We start from the raw sequence: 25,131 nt of genomic DNA, 5'->3' as shown, positions 1-25,131 counted from the left end.
AATCAATGGTGAAAGATTGGACGGGATTTGGCTGTCCTAACTGGGGTGGGTAGTTCATTCCACCATTGTGGGGCAAGGACTGAGAATAGGCGGCTTCTCTTTGATGACCCTCCCGGAGCTCGGATAGGAGTAGGTCTGAGGCGGCCAGAAGATGCAGAGCGTAGGGGTCTTGAGGGTGTGTAGTTAGAGACCATTGACCGGAGGTAGGCGGGAGTGGTTCCCTTTGCCGCACTGTATGCCAGGTCGAGGGCCTTGAAACGGATTCGTGCAGCAATGGGGAGCCATTTCAGTTTCAGAGTTTTTTTCTGCAGGTCCCTAAGAAGTGGGGTGACATGGGCCGACTTCGGTAGGTTTGAGATCAGGCGGGCCGCTGCGTTCTGAATGAGTTGAAGAGGCTTGGTGGCAGTGGCCGGGAGGCCAGCAAGCAGTGCGTTATTGTGGAAACTCATTTTATATTGTTGGTATAGTGTATTTTTTTGTAGTTTTGTTATTTCGCTTGTGTAGGTAGACGTATCGTAGGTAGACGGAACGGAGGTAGGCGTAGTGTAGGTAGACGGAGCGGAGGTAGACGGAGCGGAGGTAGACGGAGTGGAGGTAGACGTAGCGGAGGTAGACGGAGCGGAGGTAGACGGAGTGGAGGACCGGGCGAGCCCGCCTGTTGAACCGAAACCAAACCAGTGCAGAGGTCTCACCCTGGCCCCCGTCGGGTTCCCAACTTGTACAGTCTCCCCTCGCACGCGCACCAGTGGCGCATTGCTCGTCGACACTTCGAACGCACCTTGCCTACATTGAATAAAACAATGTGTTTTATTATCATTATTTTCAAATAATATGATTTTCTTTATAAAAAAAAGTTTTGGTCTTCAAAATTTTTTTTTTCTAAAAACAAGTCTTTAAAAAGAGGTTGTCCTATAATCAGGGTTGTCTTATATTCGGACCAATACGTTGCCTGGTGACTTTCATGTTTCATGGAGCATATTTTCAACCCTTTTCAACATCAACGGTAGTGTGAATGGTCGGCTGAGATCTACCAACACATACACTTTATACACATATGAACACAACACTGGTTAAAGACGGGACGGTCTCTGGTAATGGAGAGACGTCAAATTTTGACCGGTATTGTCTTTTAAGATCTCAGTGAGCAGACCGGACCACACCAGACCTACAGTGTGCAGTTGTCTTGATCTAGTTGATCAAGTGTTTGTTTTCACACAGACCTGATGATTTTGGTGATTACTTTGATTGATCAAGCCATAGACCGATTATTTGTAGGTGAAGATTAGTTAAATGGAAGAAAAAGTAATCGTTTAGTTGCACCAAGTTTCTAAGCTCTGAATTTTTTTTTTTTATTATAATTTTTTTTTTATAGCTGTTAATTGTAATTAATTGCACTGTACATGTCTCTCTTTATTATAAATTTTTTTCTTGCATGACTTCACAATAAAGTGAAGCTTGTTGAATCTTGAACAAAATGTGGCCTTTATTTGATGTGTCTACATGGTTATATTAACTGTGTCGTTTGTTCCTACAGCGCTCTTGGAGGCTCCTCTGCACTACATATCCCAGCATTCCCCAGCGGAGGCTGCCTCATTGACTATGTACCTCAAGTGTGCCAGTTACTCACCAACAAGGTAAATATATGTCAATATATGTGTGCACAGCACTATCCCTGTGCTTCCAACAGATTGTATGGTTAGGGTTAGTTAGTTGTGTTATTATTATAGTGTGCTGCTCGTGCAATAAACACTTTTTATACACAATGTTTTTTTTTTTAGGGGAATCTTTTTGCCGCAGGTCTGTCTGATAATGTGGTGAGCTTCCAAAAGTCAGTCTATGTGGCTAAAAATGGGTAAAAATGAACAAACCGCCTCTTCTGCATTGTGTACCTGTTTACGTCGTCTCTGTGAGGATGAACCGATGTTTGTGTTTACTGCTTGGGTCTCTGAGTGCATACCATATACATGTATATTATACATACCATGAATTATTAATGGTTTCTTTTCATGTGGCGCAGGTCTTTAAGTATGATATACCACTTGTCACAGGCAGCGCCGCGTGTTTTGTGGGGGTGTGCGCATCTGTTGTCATATCCGCAAAGTTTATATAGGTCTCAGTGCAGCAATGCATACGTCCACCCGGGAATGTTCGGTGTCGAGCTCTCTCTCTCTCTCTCTCTCTGTGTGTGTGTGTGTGTGTGTGTGTGCGTGTGCGTGTGTGTGCTGTGCGTGTGCGTGTGTGTGTTGGCATCTGCCGGGTGTGGGCGTACTGGCCAACCTCCATAGGACGTCTCGGCTCTCCTTGGGCGCCGCTGCAGGTTGACAGTCAGGTAGAGATGGAAATACAGATGCGCTGTAACACCAGCCCCCGCAGGGGGGGTCATTGCCCCCCACCACACACCAACCAACATACCCTCCGTCTCTCGCTGTGCACCTGGACTGCAGCCAGCGTGCCCGCCGTGTCTGGAACACTCGTGTCCTCGTCTGGCCGCCAGGATTCCGCTCGTCTGAACCCACAGACCCAGGGGTGGTTGACCTCTGCCGGGGGTTTGGCCAGGACGCAGCCCGGGTCCGGTTCTTCTGTGGACGCTGGACAGTAGAGAGCCATGCAAAACGGAACATAGAAAGAGAAGGGAAGAGTGATGGGGGCGGCAGGAGAGTGAGGCTTTGGAGATAATGATATAATCAGAGACGCTTCAGAGCTGTAATTAAAACGATCCATTGTTTGGAAACAATAATGTTGCTGTATATACAATAAAGTACATTATTCAAAGGTAGGTGTTCCTACTGTACTGTAATATAAAATAAAATACTGAAAACATATACCTGTATTTGACTATAGCATCTCACCGGCAGAATCTTTCCTCTTTCCTGGCTCTCCAGTATCTCCTCTACCCCCCGCCATACCACAGACACTCCCTCCTGGCTATTTAGTCTCTCCTCTATCCAGGGGTGTAGCTCCAAATTCTGGGCCCCATGAAAGAATGTATTTGTAGGCCCCCAGTGAATGCGAGCGCGCATAAGCGCGCAAGCGAAATTTTTTTTGGCAATTTTTTTATTGATGAAAACGCATTATATGGTTTTTACCTATACATTTGGATCAGCAGTTCAGCACCTGCACTGTTGGTGGGTGAGCCTAGTAAAGGATGTCGTATTTCCCCCCCTCTCTCTCTATATATCTCACACACACACACACACACACACACACACACACACACACACACACACACACACACACACACACACACACACACACTTCAGAAACAAACATAGTATCAATGAGAGCATCAATAATACACCTGAGTGATGTCTAGTAAATTTTTTTTACTGGGCTGGGCCCTTGGAATCATCCTAAGCTACACCCCCCCCCCCCCCCCCCGCTACGCCCCTGCCTCTATCCCCCGCCATACCACAGACACTCCCTCCTGGCTATTTAGTCTCTCCTCTACCCCATACCATACCACAGACACTCCCTCCTGGCTATCTAGTCTCTCCTCTCCCCCTACCATACCACAGACACTACTTCCTGGCTATCCAGTCTCTCCTCTACCCCCTACCATACCACAGACACTCCCTCCTGGCTATCTAGTGTCTCCTCTCCCCCCTACCATATATTACCACAGACACATGTGACTTGTAACACCAGAGGCGGTAACATTTTAGATCACTGTTACTCGCAATTCAAGGGTGGATACAAGGCTCATTCTGCTAGTGGCGTTGGGAAGTCTGATCATGTGGCCATTTTTCTTTCTCCAAAGTACAAACAAAGAATCAAGAGCACACCTGTAGTCTCGCGAGAGGTGCAGAAATGGGATGTGGAGTCGGGGGGGACGCTCCAGGCTGCGTTTGAGTGCACAGACTGGAGCCTGTTCCGCGACACAGATAACATTAATGTCTACACGGAGACAGTGCTGGACTATGTTCGTACTTTGGTGGAAGAAACAATCCCCACTACCACAATTAGAGTTTACCCAAATCAAAAACCCTGGGTAGACAAATCCGTCCGTGAAGCTCTGAAAGCGCGCACCAAAGCATACAACGACGGCCTGGTGGCAGGCAACATGAATGACCACAAGGTGGCGCGATACAACGTAAGGAGGACAGTGACAGAGGCCAAACGGCGCTACAGAGATAAAATTGAACTCCAGTTTGAACAGGCTGACTCCAGAGCTATGTGGCAGGGGCTCAAAACGATGACAGACTACAAAGGCACCTCCCTCAAACTGAACAGTGACATCTCCTTAGCAAATGACCTCAATACCTTCTATGCAAGGTTTGATGCTGGTAATAACAACACCAGCCCACAAGCCACGGCAATGGGGGGGGGGGGGGGGGGGGGGGTCTGCTGCTGATGGAGACTCAGTGTTCAGGGTAACAGAGCATGAGGTGAGGCGGACCTTTAAAAAAGTGAATATCAGGAAGGCAGCAGGACCGGACGGCATCCCCGGCCGCGTCCTAAAAGTCTGTGCCGACCAACTGGCCCCGGTATTCACTGACATATTTAACCTGTCCTTAGAACAGGCTGTCATCCCCACCTGCCTGAAGAAGTCCACTATTATCGCTGTACCCAAAAAATCCAAGCCTGCTTGCCTCAACGACTACCGCCCTGTAGCTCTCACCTCCATAGCCATGAAGTGCTTTGAGAAGCTAGTAAAGGGCTACATCTGCTCCTCCCTCCCCATCAACATGGACCCCCTGCAATTTGCATACCGCCCCAACAGGTCCACGGAGGACGCCATAGCCCATGTGCTGCACACAGCAGCATCACACCTGGACAAGAGGAAGGGGAACTATGTGAGAATGCTATTCATCGACTACAGCTCGGCATTCAATACCATAGTCCCCTCCAAACTCATAGCCAAGCTCACGGACCTGGGCTTGAACTATGACCTCTGCCAGTGGGTCTTGGACTTCCTGACGGGCAGACCCCAGGTGGTGAGAGCAGGCAACTGCACCTCCTCATCCATCACCCTCAACATAGGGGCCCCCCAGGGCTGTGTTCTGAGTCCCCTCCTCTACTCCCTGTACACACACGACTGTGTGGCTCAGCGGAGTAGCAACACAATCATCAAATTTGCTGACGACACAGTGGTGGTGGGCCTGATCTCTGCCAACGACGAGAGGGCCTACCTGGAAGAGGTCACGGTCCTGGCGGGATGGTGCCAGGAAAACAGCCTCTCCCTGAACGTCAGCAAAACAAAGGAGATGATTGTGGACTTCAGGAGGTCGGGGGTCAAGGACTACAGCCCCCTCAGCATCGACGGGGCACCGGTTGAGAGAGTCAACAGCTTTAAGTACCTCGGAGCCTACATATCCGAGGACTTGACATGGACCACACACATTGACAGTGTTGTGAAGAAGGCACGACAACGCCTCTACTTCCTCAGGCGCCTAAGGAAGTTCCAAGTCAGTCAGAAGATCCTTAAGAACTTCTACTCATGTACAATAGAGAGCATCCTGACTGGCAACATCACCTCCTGGTTTGGGAATAGCACTGCACAAGACCGAAGCAGACTACAAAGAGTGACACGTTCAGCTGAACGCACAATCGGAGGGGGGCTCCCCACCCTCCAGAACATTTACAACAAGCGGTGCAGGGGCAAGGCTAAGAGAATCATTAAAGACTCCAGTCACCCGAACAACTGCCTCTTTGAACTGCTGCGGTCAGGCAAGCGATACCGGAGTCTCAAGGCGAGCACAGAAAGACTCAGAAGAAGCTTCTATCCCCAGGCCATCAGGCTGCTCAACGAACAATGAACACTACACAACAACAACCATCAAACGCACATAGCACACACATCCACACGCACACACTCACTTTAAACAAACACACTGTAGCACCCACTCCCCACACTTTATAGCACACACTCACTTTAAACAAACACACTGTAGCACCCACTCCCCACACTTTATATTTATTGATGAAGGATTGCACTACAACTCGTACACCTTACTGTAAATTGTACCTAAATTGTACCTCATCCCATTTCTGCTTTGCACTATATAGTATTGTACATTAGTACACTGCATAGTATTGTATATTATATGGTAACTCAGTTACGTCTATTCTGCATCGAACATTGTACATATGTCTATACTGAACACTGTGACCTCATTTTCTACTTCTAATTTGCATGCTATACTATGTTATTTGATACTATCTTGTCTAGCACAGTCTCTGGAGCGTAACAGTAAGAAGCATTTTGTATGAAAGTATTCTGTACTTCTGTATGATTGACAACTATTAAAGAAACTTGAAACTTGAAAACTACTTCCTGGCTCTCCAGTCTCTCCTCTCCCCCTACCATACCACAGAAACTCCCTCCTGGCTATCTAGTCTCTCCTCTTCCCCCTACCATACCACAGACACTCCCTCATGGCTCTCCAGTCTCTCCTCTCCCCCCTACCATACCACAACCAGTCTCTCCTCTCCCCCTACCATACCACGGACACTCCCTCCTGGCTATCTAGTCTCTCCTCTTCCCCCTACCATACCACAGACACTCCCTCCTGGCTCTCCAGTCTCTCCTCTCCCCCCTACCATACCACAGAAACTCCCTCCTGGCTCTCCAGTCTCTCCTCTCCCCCCTACCATACCACCGACACTACTTCCTGGCTCTCCAGTCTCTCCTCTCCCCCCTACCATACCACAGACACTACTTCCTGGCTCTCCAGTCTCTCCTCTCCCCCCTACCATACCACAGACACTACTTCCTGGCTCTCCAGTCTCTCCTCTCCCCCCTACCATACCACAGACACTACTTCCTGGCTCTCCAGTCTCTCCTCTCCCCCCTACCATACCACAGACACTACGTCCTGGCTCTCCAGTCTCTCCTCTCCCCCCTACCATACCACAGACACTATTTCCTGGCTCTCCAGTCTCTCCTCTCCCCCCTACCATACCACAGACACTACTTCCTGGCTCTCCAGTCTCTCCTCTCCCCCCTACCATACCACAGACACTACTTCCTGGCTCCCCAGTCTCTCCTCTCCCCTCTACCACAAACATATACCACCTTCCCCTTGCAAGACCAGGTTCTCGCCCCAGTCTGACACCTGCTTGTTCTCGCTTCATTTTCACGAACACAGTTCACTGGAACAGTATACCTTGCAGTATATTGTGTGCTTATGAGAACTGATTGTTCAAGATTTGCACCTGTGAGGTTGACAACATGTGTGGTTGCTTGCTTTTCAAATGTGAATACATTGTATTACAAGACATCTATATTTCCTCACTGTGAACTTACATAATATAATGATATCATTAGGGCTGTCTTAAATACTTCGAAGCTTCGAAGCTTCGTTCGATGGCACAAGCTTCGAACATTAAAAGAAAACCGAAGTTAAAAAAAAAAATATCATTTTTTTTTTTTTTTTTTTTTTTTTTTACATTTTTACTTCGGTGTGTGTGTGTGTGCATGGGGCCATTGGGTGGGGCCGGGGGACAAATACACTGGAGGAAAGGAACCCAGCTCAGCACTGCCCAAATTATATCATCACTATTGCCTGTTTGAAGGATATCATCCTCAAACACATATACACCACCTACACGCCTATTCTCAGTCCTTGCCCCACAATGGTGGAATGAACTACCCACCCCAGTTAGGACAGCCGAATCCCATCCAATCTTTCGCCGTCGACTAAAGACGCACTTCTTCAACCATTATCTGAAATAAAATAAAAAAAATCTAACCCTAACTAACCTTACTGTCATGCACTTGTCCTAATAAACTAACCTACACTGTAACACGCAACACTTTGATGAATATTGTTACTCAGCTGATAGAGTTGTATCCTTCCTGATGACCTGTCGTACAGAACTTGTAAGTCGCTTTGGATAAAAGCGTCAGCTAAATGACTAAATGTAAATGTGAATGTAAATGCCTTGTAGAATTCCACACATAAGAAAGAAAGATACTGGGATGAATAAACAAAATAGGAAATAAAATGTAGAAATGCATGCAATACATAAATAAATATGAATCTCCATATATGAAATAGAACATTTAGATAAGGTGCTACTGAGATGTTTTGGTGAGTTCTTTGTTTTTTTGTGGAAGTAGCCCTTCTTAAAAATCAGGCCTGTACAGTGCGACATATATATCGCACGTGCTACAGCAACAGCGGTCTGTGCGATGGATGGATTTACTTCAGTAGCACTGGTGCGATAGGGATTCGGTTCATATAGATACTCTTATTTTGAAAATCCTGTAGCGGGTCTCATTTCTGCCCACGCGCAGCTCCAGCTAGGCTCCGAAAGCTAGCAACGTTCAGGTGCATATGATAATCTTATTTTGAAAAAACTCTTGTGACAACTCGACGAGTCATATCCGCCCTATCCGTGCGCCTTCTGCAAGCAGAGCAGCGCGTTGGTCGGTTGGTGCTACACGTCCCGAAATAAGTCCGTGGTGTTTTTTCTTTCTCGCAACGGGTCAAATGCATCTACATGCTTTGCACCGTCGCCATTCCTTTATGCGCACATCGCCCGAAATTAACGTTTATGTACCATTACAATCACTACAACGTTAGCAAGCTAACAAGCTAATCCTGATCAGAGGCAGAGCCAGCAGACACAGTGTGGGCTGGGGAAAGGGAAATGGGGGGGCACTCTCTCCCCTTCCCTGTGTGTGTGTGTGCGTGCGTGCGTTTGGAAAGATGATGAAGTCACTAGTCAGGACAGGAGTATATTATAGTAAACTGAGGATGGACAGATAATGTTGATATTCAAATATAAACAAGTTTCGAGAGGAGTGGAAGTTTGAAGACAGACTAGACTACAATATGATGCAGGGGTGGTGAGTTGAAACAGTGTGTGTGAATGAATGAATGAAAACTTTATTTAACAGATTGCAGAATGGGTACAATACAGTACGGCTCAATACACACAATTGTTAAGGGGATGCAGACCTGAGAAAGACGTTTGTCTTGTTTACATCAGGGTCCCCCATTGTGTGTGTGTGTGTCCCAACCGACCCCACTTCTATGTTTCAATAAATTATTTGCATTTAAAACTATTAACGCTGACTCATTCCTTCAGTCCACTAAAAATTATTCCTTATGTTGTTTATGATATTAATTGAAAATAGCATATGAGAGTATCATAGTAATAATAACACATGGCGATATACTAAATGACAGCCAAACATGGCACTGCAACTAAATAACACAAATACAATAGGCACATTTGTGACTGTTACAAATATAACACGTTTTATACTTGTGCTACAAGATTTTGGCCTGTGCTACAAAACTATCAACCTCTGTAGCACCAGTGCTATGTGCAAAAAAAGTTAACGTACAGCCCTGAAAATGCATGAACATTCACTGATAATTGGTCTGTAGTGGAGTCTACAAGGTCTACATTGCCGGACCATGTAGAATCCGGACCTTGTAGACTGACATAATTCTGTGCATAGTTTAGTCTACACAGGCCATATTTCAAATAATCAAAATCTTACTTCATTCATCTTAAACATTCTTGATTTGGGGGATTGGTAGTTCCCATGAAATCTGAAGTTGTTCAAATGACAACAGCGATCCACCTTGAATTAAATCACACAGCCGTGTTGGCTGCGTCACAGTCACGAAAGGGGCTACTTAATTCATTAATCCAATCCACTTTATTTATAGAGCACATTTAAAAACAACAAAGTTTACCAAAGTGCTGTACAAGTCCCACAACATAAGATAAAAAGAAAAAAAAGAAAAAAATGTATTAAAAAAATCGAAGCTCGGCCCTGAAGCTTCGATTGCCAAAAAAAAATTCGAAGGTCAGCCCTAGATATCATATTATCTATGTAATTGTAATGATTGTTTTCACTATTTTGCATGTAAGGGTTTGCACAAAGAACATGTATAAATGCATGTAAGAATATAATTAAACTAAAAACAATATTATCCATTTAGATTAGCAAGCCCTACTTGATTTCTGTCACCTGTAGACATTCTGTGTTCTGATTTAATTTCAAACCTTTATTTAAACTGAGGTTTTCCTCATTTACAGTCACGTCGAGTGTACATACAGAAATAAGCAAAGAAAAGGCATATAAAATCATAACAATAAAACATGTACAACTTGATTGACAATGGTTGGAGATCAAGGTTTTAAACTCTGCAGTAGAGGGGAGAATCTCAAGCTTTAAGGAATGTTGGAGTTCATAATGATAACATCTCACTACAGCTTATTTGCAAAGATTTGCTTTACATTTGCATTTTGCGTGAGGAAGGATATAGTGTTATGGGCATAATGAGTTAATGGTGTGCGGATTTGACACGCCGCTTTGAGGATGTAGATAGTCATGGATTGCGTTTAAACAACTGAGAAAAGTGTAAAACCGTGGACCATTAGTCCACAGCGGTACGGAATCAGTAAAAACACAGAAGCATTCATTTCAATGCATTTACAATTATTTCCATTCCCAATTTAACCAACGGATGCGGTTGTATTTCATTCTGATGCAGCACATTTTACACCACTGATTTGAACAGAAAATGGGAGCGAGATGGAAAATTGGCCCACAAAGAAAGAAAGAGAGAGAGTGGGTTTAGATCAGTATTCAAGAGAGCAGATGTGTTTGATTGTGTGGAGCCATCTACTACTGTTCCTCTTGTGCTTCTTTCTAGGTCATTGGCGTTCGCATTAACAGAGCTGTGTGAGCATCAGGGCTTTACACAGACAGACAGTGAGACTAAATGTGTTCAGGGTCCAAACTCACCCTCAGTCACCTGCTTTTGTTTTCAATATACATTTTGTCACATATAAAAAAAAAATACAAATAAATAATATATATATAATTAAAATCTATTTGGGATACTTTTGTCACCAACAGATTATCAAAGTTATCAAATTGTCATAACTGTTGGTTTATGAGATTAAGTTGTAGTGAGATGTTTCATTATTATGAAATGTTAAACTGGTGTGTGCGTGTGTGCGTGTGTGTGTGAATGAGAGGGCGAGAGCCTTAATGTGACAGAGAGGGGGAGGGGAGGGGAGGTGTTTGTTACATGTTATTTTTCTTGTGTATCGCAGCAGGAAGCACTTCCGGACTTATTACGTCATGTTCCCTAAGGACACACACACACACACACACACACACAATAAACGGAAGCGTGGGCGATACATCAAGGGTGCGGGCTAGTTGAATACCTGTGCAGCGAGCTCACCTGTCTTTGGCCCCCAGACCTGCAGACAGCCAATAAGATGACACCAGACCCATGACAGTGGGGGAGCGGGGAGAGGGGGCGGGAGTTCCTCTGTCTCTGTAGGTGTTTTGAGTTCAGTGATCCACAGTTCCCCTGGCACACACACACACACACACACACACCAGTGTGACTGAACAAACAGAGCTTCTGGAGTATGTGGCCCTGCTGCTTTTGAGAGAGCTAAAAGGCCTCCCCCACTGTCCTATGTAGACATTATTGAATAGTGTATAAATGAGTCATTGTTTGTTTTGTGTGTGCATGCACTTGCATAAATGAGACCAGTTACACTTTGTTTATCAGAGATTACTACATCCCCCTTTCACAAAATACTATCATTCATAAATCCACATGGTCACAATGAGTACCCACAACCTTTTTCAGTAGCAGCAGGTAAAGGGTTGATATTTTTAGCCACATTCACGATATAAGACTTGCATCGGGTCAACTCACAAGGACATTTGGGTCCTCTGGAAATTTTTCCTAATGCAATTAGAATGGTATTCACAACACATTACAGCACACTGTGACCTGTAAACCCACTCTCCAGTCGTGAATATTTAGAAGAACACCAAGTAGGATGAGGAGACTCATTATAATGTAGCCCAACCTGACCCTGCATAACATGTCCCCACCTAGCATCCCATACTTCCACCTAGCATTCCATACTTCCACCTAGCATCCACCTAGCATCCCTTCATCCCACATAGCATCCCTTACTTCCACCTAGCATCCACCTAGGATCTCTTACTTCCACCTAGCATCCCTTACTTCCACCTAGCATCCACCTAGCATCCCTTCATCCCACCTAGCATCCCTTACTTCCACCTAGCATCCCTTCATCCCACCTAGCATCCCTTCATCCCACCTAGCATCTCTTACTTCCACCTAGCATCCACCTAGCATCCCTTACTTCCACTTAGCATCCACCTAGCATCCACCTAGCATCCCTTCATCCCACCTAGCATCCCTTACCTCCACCTAGCATCCCTTCATCCCACCTAGCATCCCTTACCTCCACCTAGCATCCACCTAGCATCCCTTACTCTCACCTAGCATCCACCTAGCATCCCTTCATCCCACCTAGCATCCCTTACCTCCACCTAGCATCCACCTAGCATCCCTTCATCCCACCTAGCATGCCTTACTCTCCACCTAGCATCCCTTACTCTCCACCTAGCATCCCTTACTCCCACCTAGCATCCCTTACTCTCCACCTAGCATCCCTTACTCCCACCTAGCATCCCTTACTCCCACCTAGCATCCACCTAGCATCCCTTACTCCCACCTAGCATCCCTTACCTCCACCTAGCATCCCTTACTTCCACCTAGCATCCCTTACTCCCACCTAGCATCCACCTAGCATCCCTTACTCCCACCTAGCATCCCTTACCTCCACCTAGCATCCCTTACTCCCACCTAGCATCCCTTACTCCCACCTAGCATCCCCTCATCCCACCTAGCATCCCTTACCTCCACCTAGCATCCACCTAGCATCCCCTCATCCCACCTAGCATCCCTTACCTCCACCTAGCATCCACCTAGCATCCCTTACTCCCACCTAGCATCCCTTACCTCCACCTAGCATCCCTTACTCCCACCTAGCATCCCTTACTCCCACCTAGCATCCCTTACCTCCACCTAGCATCCCTTACCTCCACCTAGCATCCCTTACCTCCACCTAGCATCCCTTACCTCCACCTAGCATCCCTTACCTCCACCTAGCATCCCTTACTTCCACCTAGCATCCCTTACTCCCACCTAGCATCCCTTACTTCCACCTAGCATCCCTTACTTCCACCTAGCATCCCTTACTTCCACCTAGCATCCCTTACTCCCACCTAGCATCCCTTACTCCCACCTAGCATCCCTTACTCCCACCTAGCATCCCTTACTCCCACCTAGCATCCCTTACCTCCACCTAGCATCCCTTACCTCCACCTAGCATCCCTTACCTCCACCTAGCATCCCTTACTCCCACCTAGCATCCCTTACCTCCACCTAGCATCCCTTACTCCCACCTAGCATCCCTTACTTCCACCTTTTATTCTTATTGGTGTGAGATTGTGAGACAATTCTGCTTTGTGTCTGTTCACGTGTGGAAATGACCTTGTTGCTGAAGAGGCTATGAAAGGAAATATAACGTTGTGCACTGAAATGACAAATTACCTGTGACTGCTTTGGGCATAGTTTGCTTTCATTATAAATAACAACATTAAGGCTTTGATTATGGCTTCTACCCTGTCAATATCTAAATGCAAAGGTTGTTTTCTGTAACGCTAAATACTTCTGCGGTCCTGGATCTGCTAGTAACAGACAGTTATCCAGATTTAACGTTAAATCATTTGCGTTCGCATTCGTCACTGTGCGCAATTCTCACACACAGTCGCTGTTTAATCCATCTCTATGACAGACAAAACTAAATCTTTAATGCACCCCAAACAGCAGACTTAAACAATGCTGGAAAATATGATATGATATATAGCTCACTATGATGGTTACATTTTGCAATTGATCTGCGGTTCACATGCGTGCCGAACCGTGGGGGGTGACCTGTATGGATCAACTAGGATTTGTTTCACCCCTACTACCAGGTGAATGGATCTGGTCACCTTCACGGTCTGGCTGGCTAGCTAGCTGATCTCAGGGCCTTCTCAGCTGCCCAGGACAGTCAGTGGTCAAGCTGGCCTCAAGCTGCTCCTCTTAAGACTTAAATATAGTGGCTAATCACACCTGTCAACAAACACTAACACATGTCGGTATGAAGCGCGCAGGAGGGGAAGAGAAGGTGTGTGTGGATGCGTGCATGCGTATGATATGTGTGTGTTTAGATGCAAAGCACCGCGCTGGCCAGCAGTGTCACTAACTCACTCAGTTATTCAGTCTTTGAGTGAGTGAGTGAGTGAGTGAGTGAGTGAGTGAGTGAGTGAGTGGGTGACATTGCCGATCATAGAGGTGTTTCACATCTAAAAAGCTGTTTCATTGTTGAGTGGGAGCTAACTCCAGCTGTTTAGCCTGTTAGCTTGTTGCTATAGCAAGGTACCGAGAAAAGGCCCCTGCTCTCTGCCTTGATTTAGGAAACGTCGCCTCACCACTTGTACTCTGCTATGATAATGTTCCACATTTAGTATATGGTACGCCAGAGCTTAGACACTAATGTCACGTCGCGCCAGCAGATATCACACTAGCTCTGAGCTTTGTATGTATATACCGCAGTTTCTGAGGGTTAAGTCAAAACTCGTCCCAACTAATTATTGCAAGTTCGCATTGTGTTTTCAAAGGGATCAACAGAAAGCTCAAAGAGTCTCGACAAAGGCTGGTGGGGTGAAAACACAAGCCGCTGCTGAAATACAGTAAAATACCCCTTTCTGTTCTGTGTTTTACTAAGCCGTTTCATCCTCTTATGGTGTTTTTAACTGATCATTGCCTTGTCGTAGTTGTCAAACAACTGCATTATCACAAAAACTTTTTATTGTCTGGAAATAAAAAAGTTATTATGATAATTTGTGCCCACTCCACTGGGTTCATGTTTTAAGGGAGACCGTGATGATATGCACAGGACATTGGAAGGTTTCAGGAAGTATTTGGACCACTCACTCACTCATTCATAGCATGCAGACTTCATAATAGGCTGCATTTTACACTATTCCACCATGCAGTCCATTGGTCCAAAGAACGTTACACTAAGAGCAAAATGCCTTGAATACCTATTTTATAACCTTTAGAAACAGCTAGTAAACTGAAAGAATGTGTTTATTATTATTGGTTTTTGTGCATTTTCAAAACGCACATGCACAACGTCCTCGCTGCTCTCTCTATCCCTCTCTCTCTCTGTCTCTGTCTCTGTCTCTATCTCTCTCTCTCTCTCTATCTCTATATCTCTGTCTCTCTCTCTCTCTCTCTCTCTTAACAACTAGTATAACAAGCATTCCACTCCGATTCTCTCCAGGTGCATTATGTCATACAAGGCTACCACAAGAGGAGAGAGTATATTGCCGCCTTCCTCAGCCACTTTGGAATGTGAGTCTCACTATGCACAACCGTGTCCCTGAAAGTATTCTTATATACCACTTTAAACCCTGCATTAGAGAATTTCTTACAATTGCATTTGTAAGGAAAGAAAGAATAACCTGTGTGTGTGTGTGTGTGTGTGTGTGTGTGTGTGTGTGTGTGTGTGTGTGTGTGTGTGTGTGTGTGTGTGTGTGTGTGTGTGTGTGTGTGTGTGTGTGTGTGTGTGTGTGTGTGTGTGTGTGTGTGTGTGTGTGTGTTCTAGGGGGGTGGTGGAGTATGATGCAGAGGGATTCACGAAGCTCACCCTTCTTCTCGTGTGGAAGGATTTCTGCTTTCTGGTCCACGGTACGTATGTCACCAAACACACACACACACCTTTTGCTCTTACCATTGCTGTTCCAACCCATACAGTTACACACACACAAACAACGGAGCCCCTAACCCTGGCAGCGTTGGTGCCATGCTCTACCCACTGAGCTACAAAGGGAAGGGAACCTCTAACCCTGACACACCCTGGCCATAATTAGTGCCATCATTGTCATGCTTTTAAACAAAATCTGCAACAGATCATAACCGACTGTTGCACCTGCTGACTGCCTCCCAATCTCACACATAGCCCTCAGACTCTTCTCCCCTCCCCCTAAGCCCCCTCACCTACCTCTCTCCCTCTGGTCCTCTGGCTACTGTAATTTTTAATTTTTTTTACTTGTATGCATGTACATAACCTTGTTTTTCTCCCTCTCCCCTTTCTCTCTCTATCTCTCTCTCCCTCTCTCCCTCCCTCCCCCCTCTCCCTCCCCCCCCCCTCTCTCTCTCTTTGTAGTGGACCTCCCGCTGTACTTCCCCAGAGACCAGCCTACCCTCACCTTCCAGTCTGTGTACCACTTCACCAGCAGCGGCCAGCTCTACTCACAGATCCAGAAGACCTACCCTTACAGTCCACGCTGGGATGGCAACGAGATGGCCAAGAGAGCCAAGTGAGTAGAAGCGTAGTGATGATAACGATGCACTTTATTTTGGTTCAGCTTTCGTTACAAAGTGCTTAGGGGTGAGGAAATATATCGAAATTCAATATATCGCAATGAAAGAAACATGACAATGCGTAATGTGGGACTGAAGAACTTGTCACGATATCAGCTATTATTACATGGCGTTTTAACATTCGCCAAAATGCTTGATTGTGATTGGTCAATAGCGCTCGGTTGCCCCTGACAGCGGTGAATTATTTCTTGATAACTGACCGCTTCCATGGGCAACGCGCAATAATGACCGCTGATACGGGTAACAGAGCGCTATTGACCAATCACAATCAAGCATTTTGGTCGCAGTCACGAAAGCTGCTCAGCATATGCACAGCTGCACTCATCAGTGCAATCAGACCGGCTGCCGGCGATGATGACAGAGGAGCCACAGAACAACTGCGTCTGCATTTGATCTCGTCTTGTCGATGGTGTAAAATGAATTAGGTATATTGTTAGTAAGTTAGCCATGTAATAAGCGGGATAATGTATAGCTATACTCGGTCATTGACGCAAAATAATTGACCTTCACTGCGTTTAGAACACCTCGGCGCGGCGCCTCTGTGTTCTAAACTCTGTGTCGGTCAATTATTTTGCGACAATGACCTCAATGACATTATCCCTTACTTCATCTGTAGTGGAATAGATCACTTTTACAAACTCTCACCCATTGATACATTTTTCGCTGCAACCAGCAGCTCTATAGGTCAATGTCAGTTGGTCCACAAATTCCCCATCCTCTAGTCTAGCGGCCACAGTTTGTTTGTGTGTGTGTGTGTGTGTGTGTGTGTGTGTGTGGGTGTGGGTGGGTGGGTGGGAGTGGCCTATCGCAAAAATGCGCATAACATCCAATTGGATTCACTTACTCAAGGTTTTGTGGAACAGTTGGTCATGACCCAAAGGACAACTGATTAACTGTTCATGCCAATTGGCAAAAAAGGGCCGTGGCCTGAAACAAAACTTAACAAAACTTCTAAACTGATTCACGTTACATGGCCAAAGTTTGTGGAAAGCTTGGTCATGGGGCAAGGACACACGTGTGTGTGTGTGTGTGTGTGTGTGTGTGTGTGTGTGTGTGTGTGTGTGTGTGTGTGTGTGTGTGTGTGTGTGTGTGTGTGTGTATGTGTATGTGTATGTGTGTGTGTGTGTGTGTGTGTGTGTGTGTGTGTGTGTGTGTGTGTGTGGCTATTGCTAATTTGCGATTGTTTGTTACATATTTACAAGTTCACTCAGTAAAGCCATTGCTAGAAATATTTATGGCTCAGGAAATGTATGGTTCACAAATTCTGCATAGTCATACTTTGTTGTCATTGACCTTTCATTACATATCTTGGTTGTATAAAAAATCCTCATGTGAATCCCATATTGTGTATAGAATCGTATGGTGAGATAAGCATATTTAGAAGCACACCTGACCATAGATTTAGCTTTCCATGTTTTTAAATATAATTTTAGTTGGATCGATATGGGATTGTCTAAATAATATGAATCCTTGGTGGAGTAATCAAAGAGAAGCAGGCTATTCTCGGTCCTCGCTCCACAATAGTGGAACAAACTTCCCACCACAGTCAAGACAGCCGCAACCGGACCAACTTTCCGCCGTCGACTAAAAACGCACTTCTTCAATCAATATCTGAAATAAAAAGGAAAATACTAACCTTTGTACTGTCTTTTACTAGTATGCACTCTGCTACTAAGGAATCTACCTTGCCTATATTATTACCTACTATGCTAATATGCACTCAAGTCTGTAGCACTCAAGTTCGACACTGTTTGACGAACAATGCTATTTACCCTTGTGGTCATTTCTGAGGAGTAATGTGGCTTATGGTACGCCATTAATAATATACGATAAGACTTTATTTGTCTGCGTTGTGCTACACCCAGGCCATTTGTTGATAATCAGTACATTTCTATCCCACCCTTATTATACACAAACCGGTATGACCCCTGTGACGATAAATCTATATGTGTTCATCTCCAGCCTGAACAGCCCAATGTATACTTGTCCAAAGGTTCATAACAACTGGAGATAAATAAGACATGCGTTCACTGCCAGGATCTTCGTAAGAAAAGTAAACACAGCATCTCTTTTGCTTACAAACTGTTGTCTGCAAATGTGCAAACATTCCAAACGCTTTGAATTCCTGTCTTATCAGTATCATGGTTAGAGCAAGCAAGCTGACCTGAAGTCAACCCTGATGGAGATGCGTGCGCACCCACGTGCATTCCACACACACACACACACACACACACGCACACACACACACTTTAGCATAGTTAAAGCTGTGTGGCTAAACACTTTGTACACTCTTAAAAGAGATGGGGTGAAATAGCACAGGTTGTGGCATCACTAACTGAAAACATAACAGGTGTGTTACAGGTGTGTTACAGGTGTGTTATTAACTCATGTTTTGTTTCACACCCACAACACACCTGTTTGTGTTATTTCATCACATCTCTTTTAAGAGTAATTTCTTTCCCACCCATATTTCTAATCTATAGTGTAGTATCTTGTTAACGTAAATCACACACAAGGGTGACAACATATGAAGAGTAGATATATATCCATTCATGGTTATTGCCACTTATTGCCATTTATATTTTATATATACAGTACATATATTTATAGTAGTATGATGATGATAACTGGCCAGATGGAAAGTCTGTGTATTTCATCATGTAGATAGAGGTTCTGTCACACACTGAATCTGAGTCTGACTAAATGTTTTTAACTGTTGCTTTTGAAAGAAATTTGAATTTCGATTTTTGAATTTGGACTTGTTTTGATCATTGTAATCTCCCTCTATTTCTCTCTCTCTCTCTCTGTCTCTCTCTCTCTCTCTCTCTCTCTCTCTCTCTCTCTCTCTCTGTCTCATTCAACAGGGCGTATTTCAAGAGCTTCATCCCTCAGTTCCAAGAGGGAGCCTTTGCCAATGGGAAGCTCTAGTACTCCCTAGCTTGATAGCAGGCTTGGAGAGGCGCCGGTGAGAATGTGTGTGTGTGTGTGTGTGTGTGTGTGTGTGTGTGTGCGTGCGTGCGTGGGTGCGTGCGTGTGTGTGTGACATTGTGACCTGTACTGTACTGTAGGTGCAGAGAGGAGGCTTGTTGCCTACAGACTGAACTCCACGTCGACTCGCCTTGACATCTTACACCTTTTTAGTACACTTCCTCCTTTTATTCTGAAAGCTGTATAGCGAGAGAGATACTCCAAAACTAAATGATAAATGAAAATGAACATTAAAACCTTCACATGCACATCAATATTCCCATGTTATTCAGAATACTTGAGTATTCCGCTTTGGAATTAACCGCATATAAGCGGTATATCCCATCGATAATAGAATAAGCTCATATAACGACCAACTTAAAGAAACTTCGATATGATCGCTGGGATATGTAGATATTAGGCAGGTAAACGTATTTTCTACGGCTGGGTTTTGCAGCCTGTAAGTTCCATTTCCCTGGTAATATGCTCACTATTCCATGTACTTACGTGTTTGAGGATATTGGCGGTCAGGATACACCTTACCCCTGTTAAGACGGGTAACCGGGATATTGGCACGGAGCTGGAATACTGTGTAAACACTCACCGGCTGCCAGAAAACTGTAGGAAACATAAAACCTTTGTACTGGAACTCGACGTGACAGAACCTATATATTCTCTCTCTCTCGGTGCCAAACTTGTATTGTTTTTATTGTGTTTTGCATTCGTGCATTAAAAATGTGGTGGGGTTAGGCCGCGCGGCGCTCGGTTCAGAGACGCAGCTTTCCGCGTGGAATACGTGTTATGTAAACAATATGGAAACCATGGGAACGGGACAGACCTCCCGGATCAGCAGAAAGACGTGTCTAGCTTTTTTTATTTGCTCGTGTCTGTTGTGATTGTACAATTATCCCCCGTCATTCAAGCGGTGGGTCAGTGGTGCCTTGCTGCCCGAGTTCCTACTGATCATGAAAAAAAAGATTAAGAGTTAAAGTGGAAATTGAACTGCTACTTTAATGCAATGCTATACCCAGCCACTCGTCCTGAGCCAAAACCACTTTGACGTGGGAGAGACTGTAGGCGCGCGCACCTGTTCTTTCTTTGAAATCCTGTGACGTTTATTGACAATGTTTGTTGAGACTGTACTGTATGTTACTGAAGAATGCCTTTTTTTGTTTCCTCTTGACAATAAACCTTCCAAATGATACCCTTTGGATTCGACGAGTGTTAATTTACGTGTCAATCTTGGGTACGAAATTATGCTTTGGTGAAAAACCCTAAATGTACACTAAAATGGCAGTTTTTGAGAGCGAGTTAGAAGGACCCGCAGCGTGTGTGTGTGTGTGTGTGTGTGTGTGTGTGTGTGTGTGCACACGCACGTTCGCATGCATGCATTTGTGTCTGAGCGAGGAGGAGAGGGAGTGTGTGCTCGCTTGTTTTCATCATTAAACATGAGGGTCATAGTTAGGGGTCCTTCCTAGCCCGAGGCCCGGCCCTTTGCTATCTTTATTGTTGGTAATGCAGCAACTGTCAAGTTTAATTGAGAACTATAGGCTGAATGTATCTGGGGCATTTAATAGCATCAGGGCTTTTAATAAAATAATTTCAAAAGCAAGATTCTTTTAGTCTTTTTCTCACCGCCCCGCTCCGTGCTTCTTGCGCTAACCTTTGCCAACCCGCTTTCAAAACATGTCTCCCCCGCGGGACGAGCCCAGGCGCTCCTCTGGGGGAAGGGAGGGATGGGTTCAGAGGATGGGGAGAGAAGAGGGTAGCATCTATACTATATGAACTGATTGCACTGCACATTGTTTTGTTGTTTTATCTTGTTGTACACCCAGCAGTTCTGTAAATGAGGTGGCCTCACCTCAGCTCACCTGAGTATAAATAAAGGTTTCAATCCATCTATAACCCGGGCCACATGAACAGTGGGAGAGAAGTGGTTTAACTTGACAGTCAAGTAAGACAACATGACTTTGCACTGAGGATACAGAAATAGACTTTCGATCATGCCCTATCTAGATTTAGAAATATTTTGTGGCTCCTCTGAATCCTAACTATCCTGAATCAGTTTAACCAGTTTAAATGGTTTCCTTTACTACGAACCGTGACATTAGAGTGAGTGTGATACGCACATAAACTTACATTGTCTGTTAGTGTAAATCCATTCCTACCTTAAGTTGAATTCAGTCGTTGAAATGAGCCTTTTAAGTCTGTCATAAACAATTCCGTCTGAGTTGCCTTAAACCATGTGTCACATTTGCGAGACTTAAGTCACACGTATCGCAGGCGACCTCCCTCTGAAGTGCCTGCGGCCCCAAAACATGGGTAACCTCTACACACGCTTTTAAGCAACTTAACGTGGATTTAACCGGTGTAATGATCCTGTGAAGGTGCTTCTCAAGGTACCTTTTGAAGATGTCTCACACAACCCCTGATTCACAGGTCTGAGGTCTGCCAACTCTCTGCGCTAATACTCCAAATCCACTAATCCAGTTGTGTTTAACAGATCTCAATGGCAGTTGGACGGAATAATTACAGGCTGCAATAATTAGCTTGGGATCTGTAGACCAGGGGATGATTAAAACGGTGCACACATTTTGTGCGGTTATTTGGGCTGAGTTTACCCTTTGCCGAAACCATGAGATGGTTTCTGTAATGATCGCGGAGAACGCAGTGGCCATTCTCACGGAGGCTGAATCTGCGGTTCAGCAAGCTTTGACCAATTTGTTGGACCAACAATGTCCCTTTCCATTGTGTGTTTTGATGTGAGAGAAATTATTCCTGTTCGCCCTTCTCCCTAGACTTCTTGCTGTTGGTGGCTACTGCTATGCTCGCCAAACCCACCAAGGTAATGACTGAAAGCCAGAAGGCCGGAAGGGGAGCCTACCTATGTTCCCCGGGTTCTATGTTCCCCGCTCCCGAAAAAAGGGTCCTACTGTATGTTCCCAGGTCCCGAAAAAGGCTTCTAGATCCCTGTTTCGATACGATTTTCAAGCGTATTAACTACTAAATCAAAGTAAATTTGAGCGATATTAGAAGCATCCAAATGGTTTGCCATAAACTATTCTATTCCTAAAAGAACACAGTGACAGAGTTGTGTGAGAGTGTGGCAGAAATATAGGCAAAATATATAATTATAGAAAATCTAATATTCATACAGAAAATATGCGACATCTATTTCTTCAACGAGACTGTAATTAAACAGTAGGAGGAACAAGGGGAACATAGGACCCTTTTTTGGAAGGGAGATATCGGAAAAAATTTTGGGAGGGGGAACAAGGGGAACATAGGACCTTTTTTTCAGGAGGGCCCGGGGAAGTCGTGGTCTAGATGCTGCTGAGAGAGAACCTAGACGTTTCCCAGGTGTCCCCAACTCAAGGTTGGTGAGTTAGCAACGGCAATATTGGCATTAGATTAAGTGCTCCGGTGACAACCTTGTAAGCGGTTTGCTCTGAGGCAGTAAAGGACCTGCCAGATGGTGAGAGAACTGACAGGTGTGTGAAACAGGATCACTTGAAGCTGAGCGGCAGCACCTAACCCCTTGGCAAATTAATGAATTTCTTGCATCACTCACACCAGGCAGCTTTCACCTGCCTGCCAGAAGCGGGGCTAATGGCGGGTACGTTTTCCCAGCAGAAATGTACCTGTCGACAGTTGAGCTGAGGCCTCAGCCTCGACTGAGCTATGAGGGAAAGAAAGACAAAACCGAAGAAGGTGAAAAAGTAAGAGAATGTTTGAAATTCCCTCCCGCCGAGACGAATCATCACCTGACGGCTGACGCCCCAGAGACGGTAAACAGACGGGCCAGTAGCTGTTATCACCTGAAAGGCCTGAATATGTCAAGAGGGCGGCGACGGCGGACGGACGGACGCCTTCAAGATTGTTTACTTTTCCCTCCCATTGCTGTGTCCAAGTCGCAAGTCGTTTGTCTTTTTCTTTGGGTAAATCAGCCTTTTGACTTAACACATTCCCCTGGATGAGACAAAACAACACAGTGAACTGAAAGGAGGGCGGGAAATCGCAAAAACACTGCGGGGTACTTTGTGTTTTGTCGGCAAAGTATAAATTCAGAGTGAAATATGGGAAGGATTTTTTTATTTTATTTTTCTCCCCATCTTCTGTGTGGGAGGGGGGGTGTTGAAGAGGAGTGCATGAGGGGAGATGGGTGGGGGGGGATTTCAGAGGCTATGCAGCATTTGCTAGGAGTATGTAGCATCGGCTTGTTGACGCGAGCCATGTTGAGGATGATGGAGCTGAGAGGCTTAACTAATTTTGGAAAGAGAGAGTAGGGGGGATTTGGGGCCTTTTGTTGCAGCCTGTTTGATCTGGGAATTTGAGGGAGAAAAAAATGGCCCAGAGATGTCATGAAAATGAGAGAATTACTGCTCCTGTCCTTCTCTCCCCTCACTTCTTTTTCTCTTTATTTTTTTCCTTTTTTATCAAACTCAAGTCGGAGAGGGGATTCTAAACGCTCCCTCCCCGTCAAACCGGCAAACCCCCCCCCCCTTCTCCCCTTCCCCACGTACAGATAATAACTGGATCTTGTTTAAACCCTGATTGTTAATTGCTAATTACTCCTCATACACGGGAAGCCAGGAGAGCGTGACTAAGCCTCTCAAACGAGTCGTCCTTGCTGTGAAGCTTGTAGGTTAGGCTTTTTGTCGCCGTCTCCCCCTCACGTTGTTTAGATGTTTCTTGGATGGGCTTGTTTCCGATCGCTTTTGACAAGATAAAGACCCATTTTTGTTTCGGGGGGGGGGGGGGGGGGGGGGCTCTTTTCTTATATTCCTCTGGGCTGTGATCACAAACATTTTGATTTAAACCTGTCACGGGTTAACCAAAGCACATCCTTCGTGTGTTTTTCTACCCCACGGTGCACAGGACTGTCGCCGGGGGCTATGCATAGAAAATTGGGATCACTCAATCACTCACTCACCCACACACCCACCCACTCACTCACTCACTCAACCACTCACTCACTGGCAGGGACATTTTGTCAGACACGTGTGCAGGTAGCGCTGTGGGTCGGCACGGTTTCCTGCTTGTTTTATCTGGAATAGAGGAATGAAATTTGTTCCACTGCTATTTAGTAACCAATTTGCCGTTGGCCCAGTGTGCTTGATCTTAGCAGCAGAAGAGGCCCAATTTGCTTAAATATCCTCAAATTGGCGCTTTTCAGTTTTCTTGGCAGGGTTTCGTCTCAAGGTGATGTTTGGCAATAATCTTTTTGAAATTAAATAGTATCTCAGGATCTCGTTATTGCTTGATTTAAAGCGGCAGAGTGTAGACATGTGTAGACATTCCCACACTTGTGCACCGTTAGTGATGTGTTTTATGTCAACCAGCATCCAAGAAAGGTTTCTGGAGTGGATTTATTGATTTTAACTCCTATTGTCAGTAATTTCCTACCCCCCCCCCATCTCCCCTCTCACCCCCCAGATTTCTCTTCTCTCCTCTGCCTCTCTCTTCTCTCTTCGCTGCCTCTCTCCTCTGTCTCTTCTCTGCCTCTCTCCTCTCCTCTGCCTCTCCTCTGTCTCTTCTCTGCCTCTCCTCTGCCTCTCCTCTGCCTCTCTCCTCTATCTCTCCTCTGCCTCTCTGCTCTCATCTCTCCTCTGTATCTCCTCTCCTCTGCCTCTCTCCTCTCCTCTATCTCTCCTCTGCCTCTCTCCTCTGTCTCTTCTCTGCCTCTCTCCTCTCATCTCTCCTCTCCTCTGTATCTCCTCTCCTCTTTCTCTCCTCTGCCTCTCTCCTCTGTCTCTTCTCTGCCTCTCTCCTCTCATCTCTCTTCTCCTCTGTATCTCCTCTCCTCCGCTCTCATCTGCCTCCTCTGCCTCTCTTCTCTCCCCTCTATCTCTCCTCTCATCTGCCTCTCCTCTTCTCTCCTCTGCCTCTCCTCTACCTCTCCTCTTCTCTCCTC

The 25,131-nt window shown here is 45.4% G+C and overlaps 1 protein-coding gene across 1 annotated transcript in view; it reads left to right on the top strand.

Moving 5' to 3' along the window:
• The window catches only part of babam2 (BRISC and BRCA1 A complex member 2), a 179,966-nt gene extending 159,550 nt beyond the window's left edge, over positions 1 to 20,416 (top strand). The window contains exons 8-12 of the mRNA XM_084311647.1: positions 1,535 to 1,634; positions 15,148 to 15,218; positions 15,472 to 15,554; positions 16,033 to 16,186; positions 19,115 to 20,416. Of these exons, the coding sequence (XP_084167773.1) occupies positions 1,535 to 1,634; positions 15,148 to 15,218; positions 15,472 to 15,554; positions 16,033 to 16,186; positions 19,115 to 19,178 (472 nt within the window). The 3' untranslated portion in view covers positions 19,179 to 20,416. The remainder of the gene's footprint in view (positions 1 to 1,534; positions 1,635 to 15,147; positions 15,219 to 15,471; positions 15,555 to 16,032; positions 16,187 to 19,114) is intronic.
• The last annotated feature ends 4,715 nt before the right edge of the window (positions 20,417 to 25,131 follow it).

Source organism: Notolepis coatsorum, assembly GCF_963971535.1.
Source record: "Notolepis coatsorum genome assembly, chromosome: 3".
Classification (NCBI taxonomy): domain Eukaryota; kingdom Metazoa; phylum Chordata; class Actinopteri; order Aulopiformes; family Paralepididae; genus Notolepis; species Notolepis coatsorum.
Note: the sequence above shows the minus strand (reverse complement) of the source record. Positions and strands in the feature narration are given on the sequence as shown.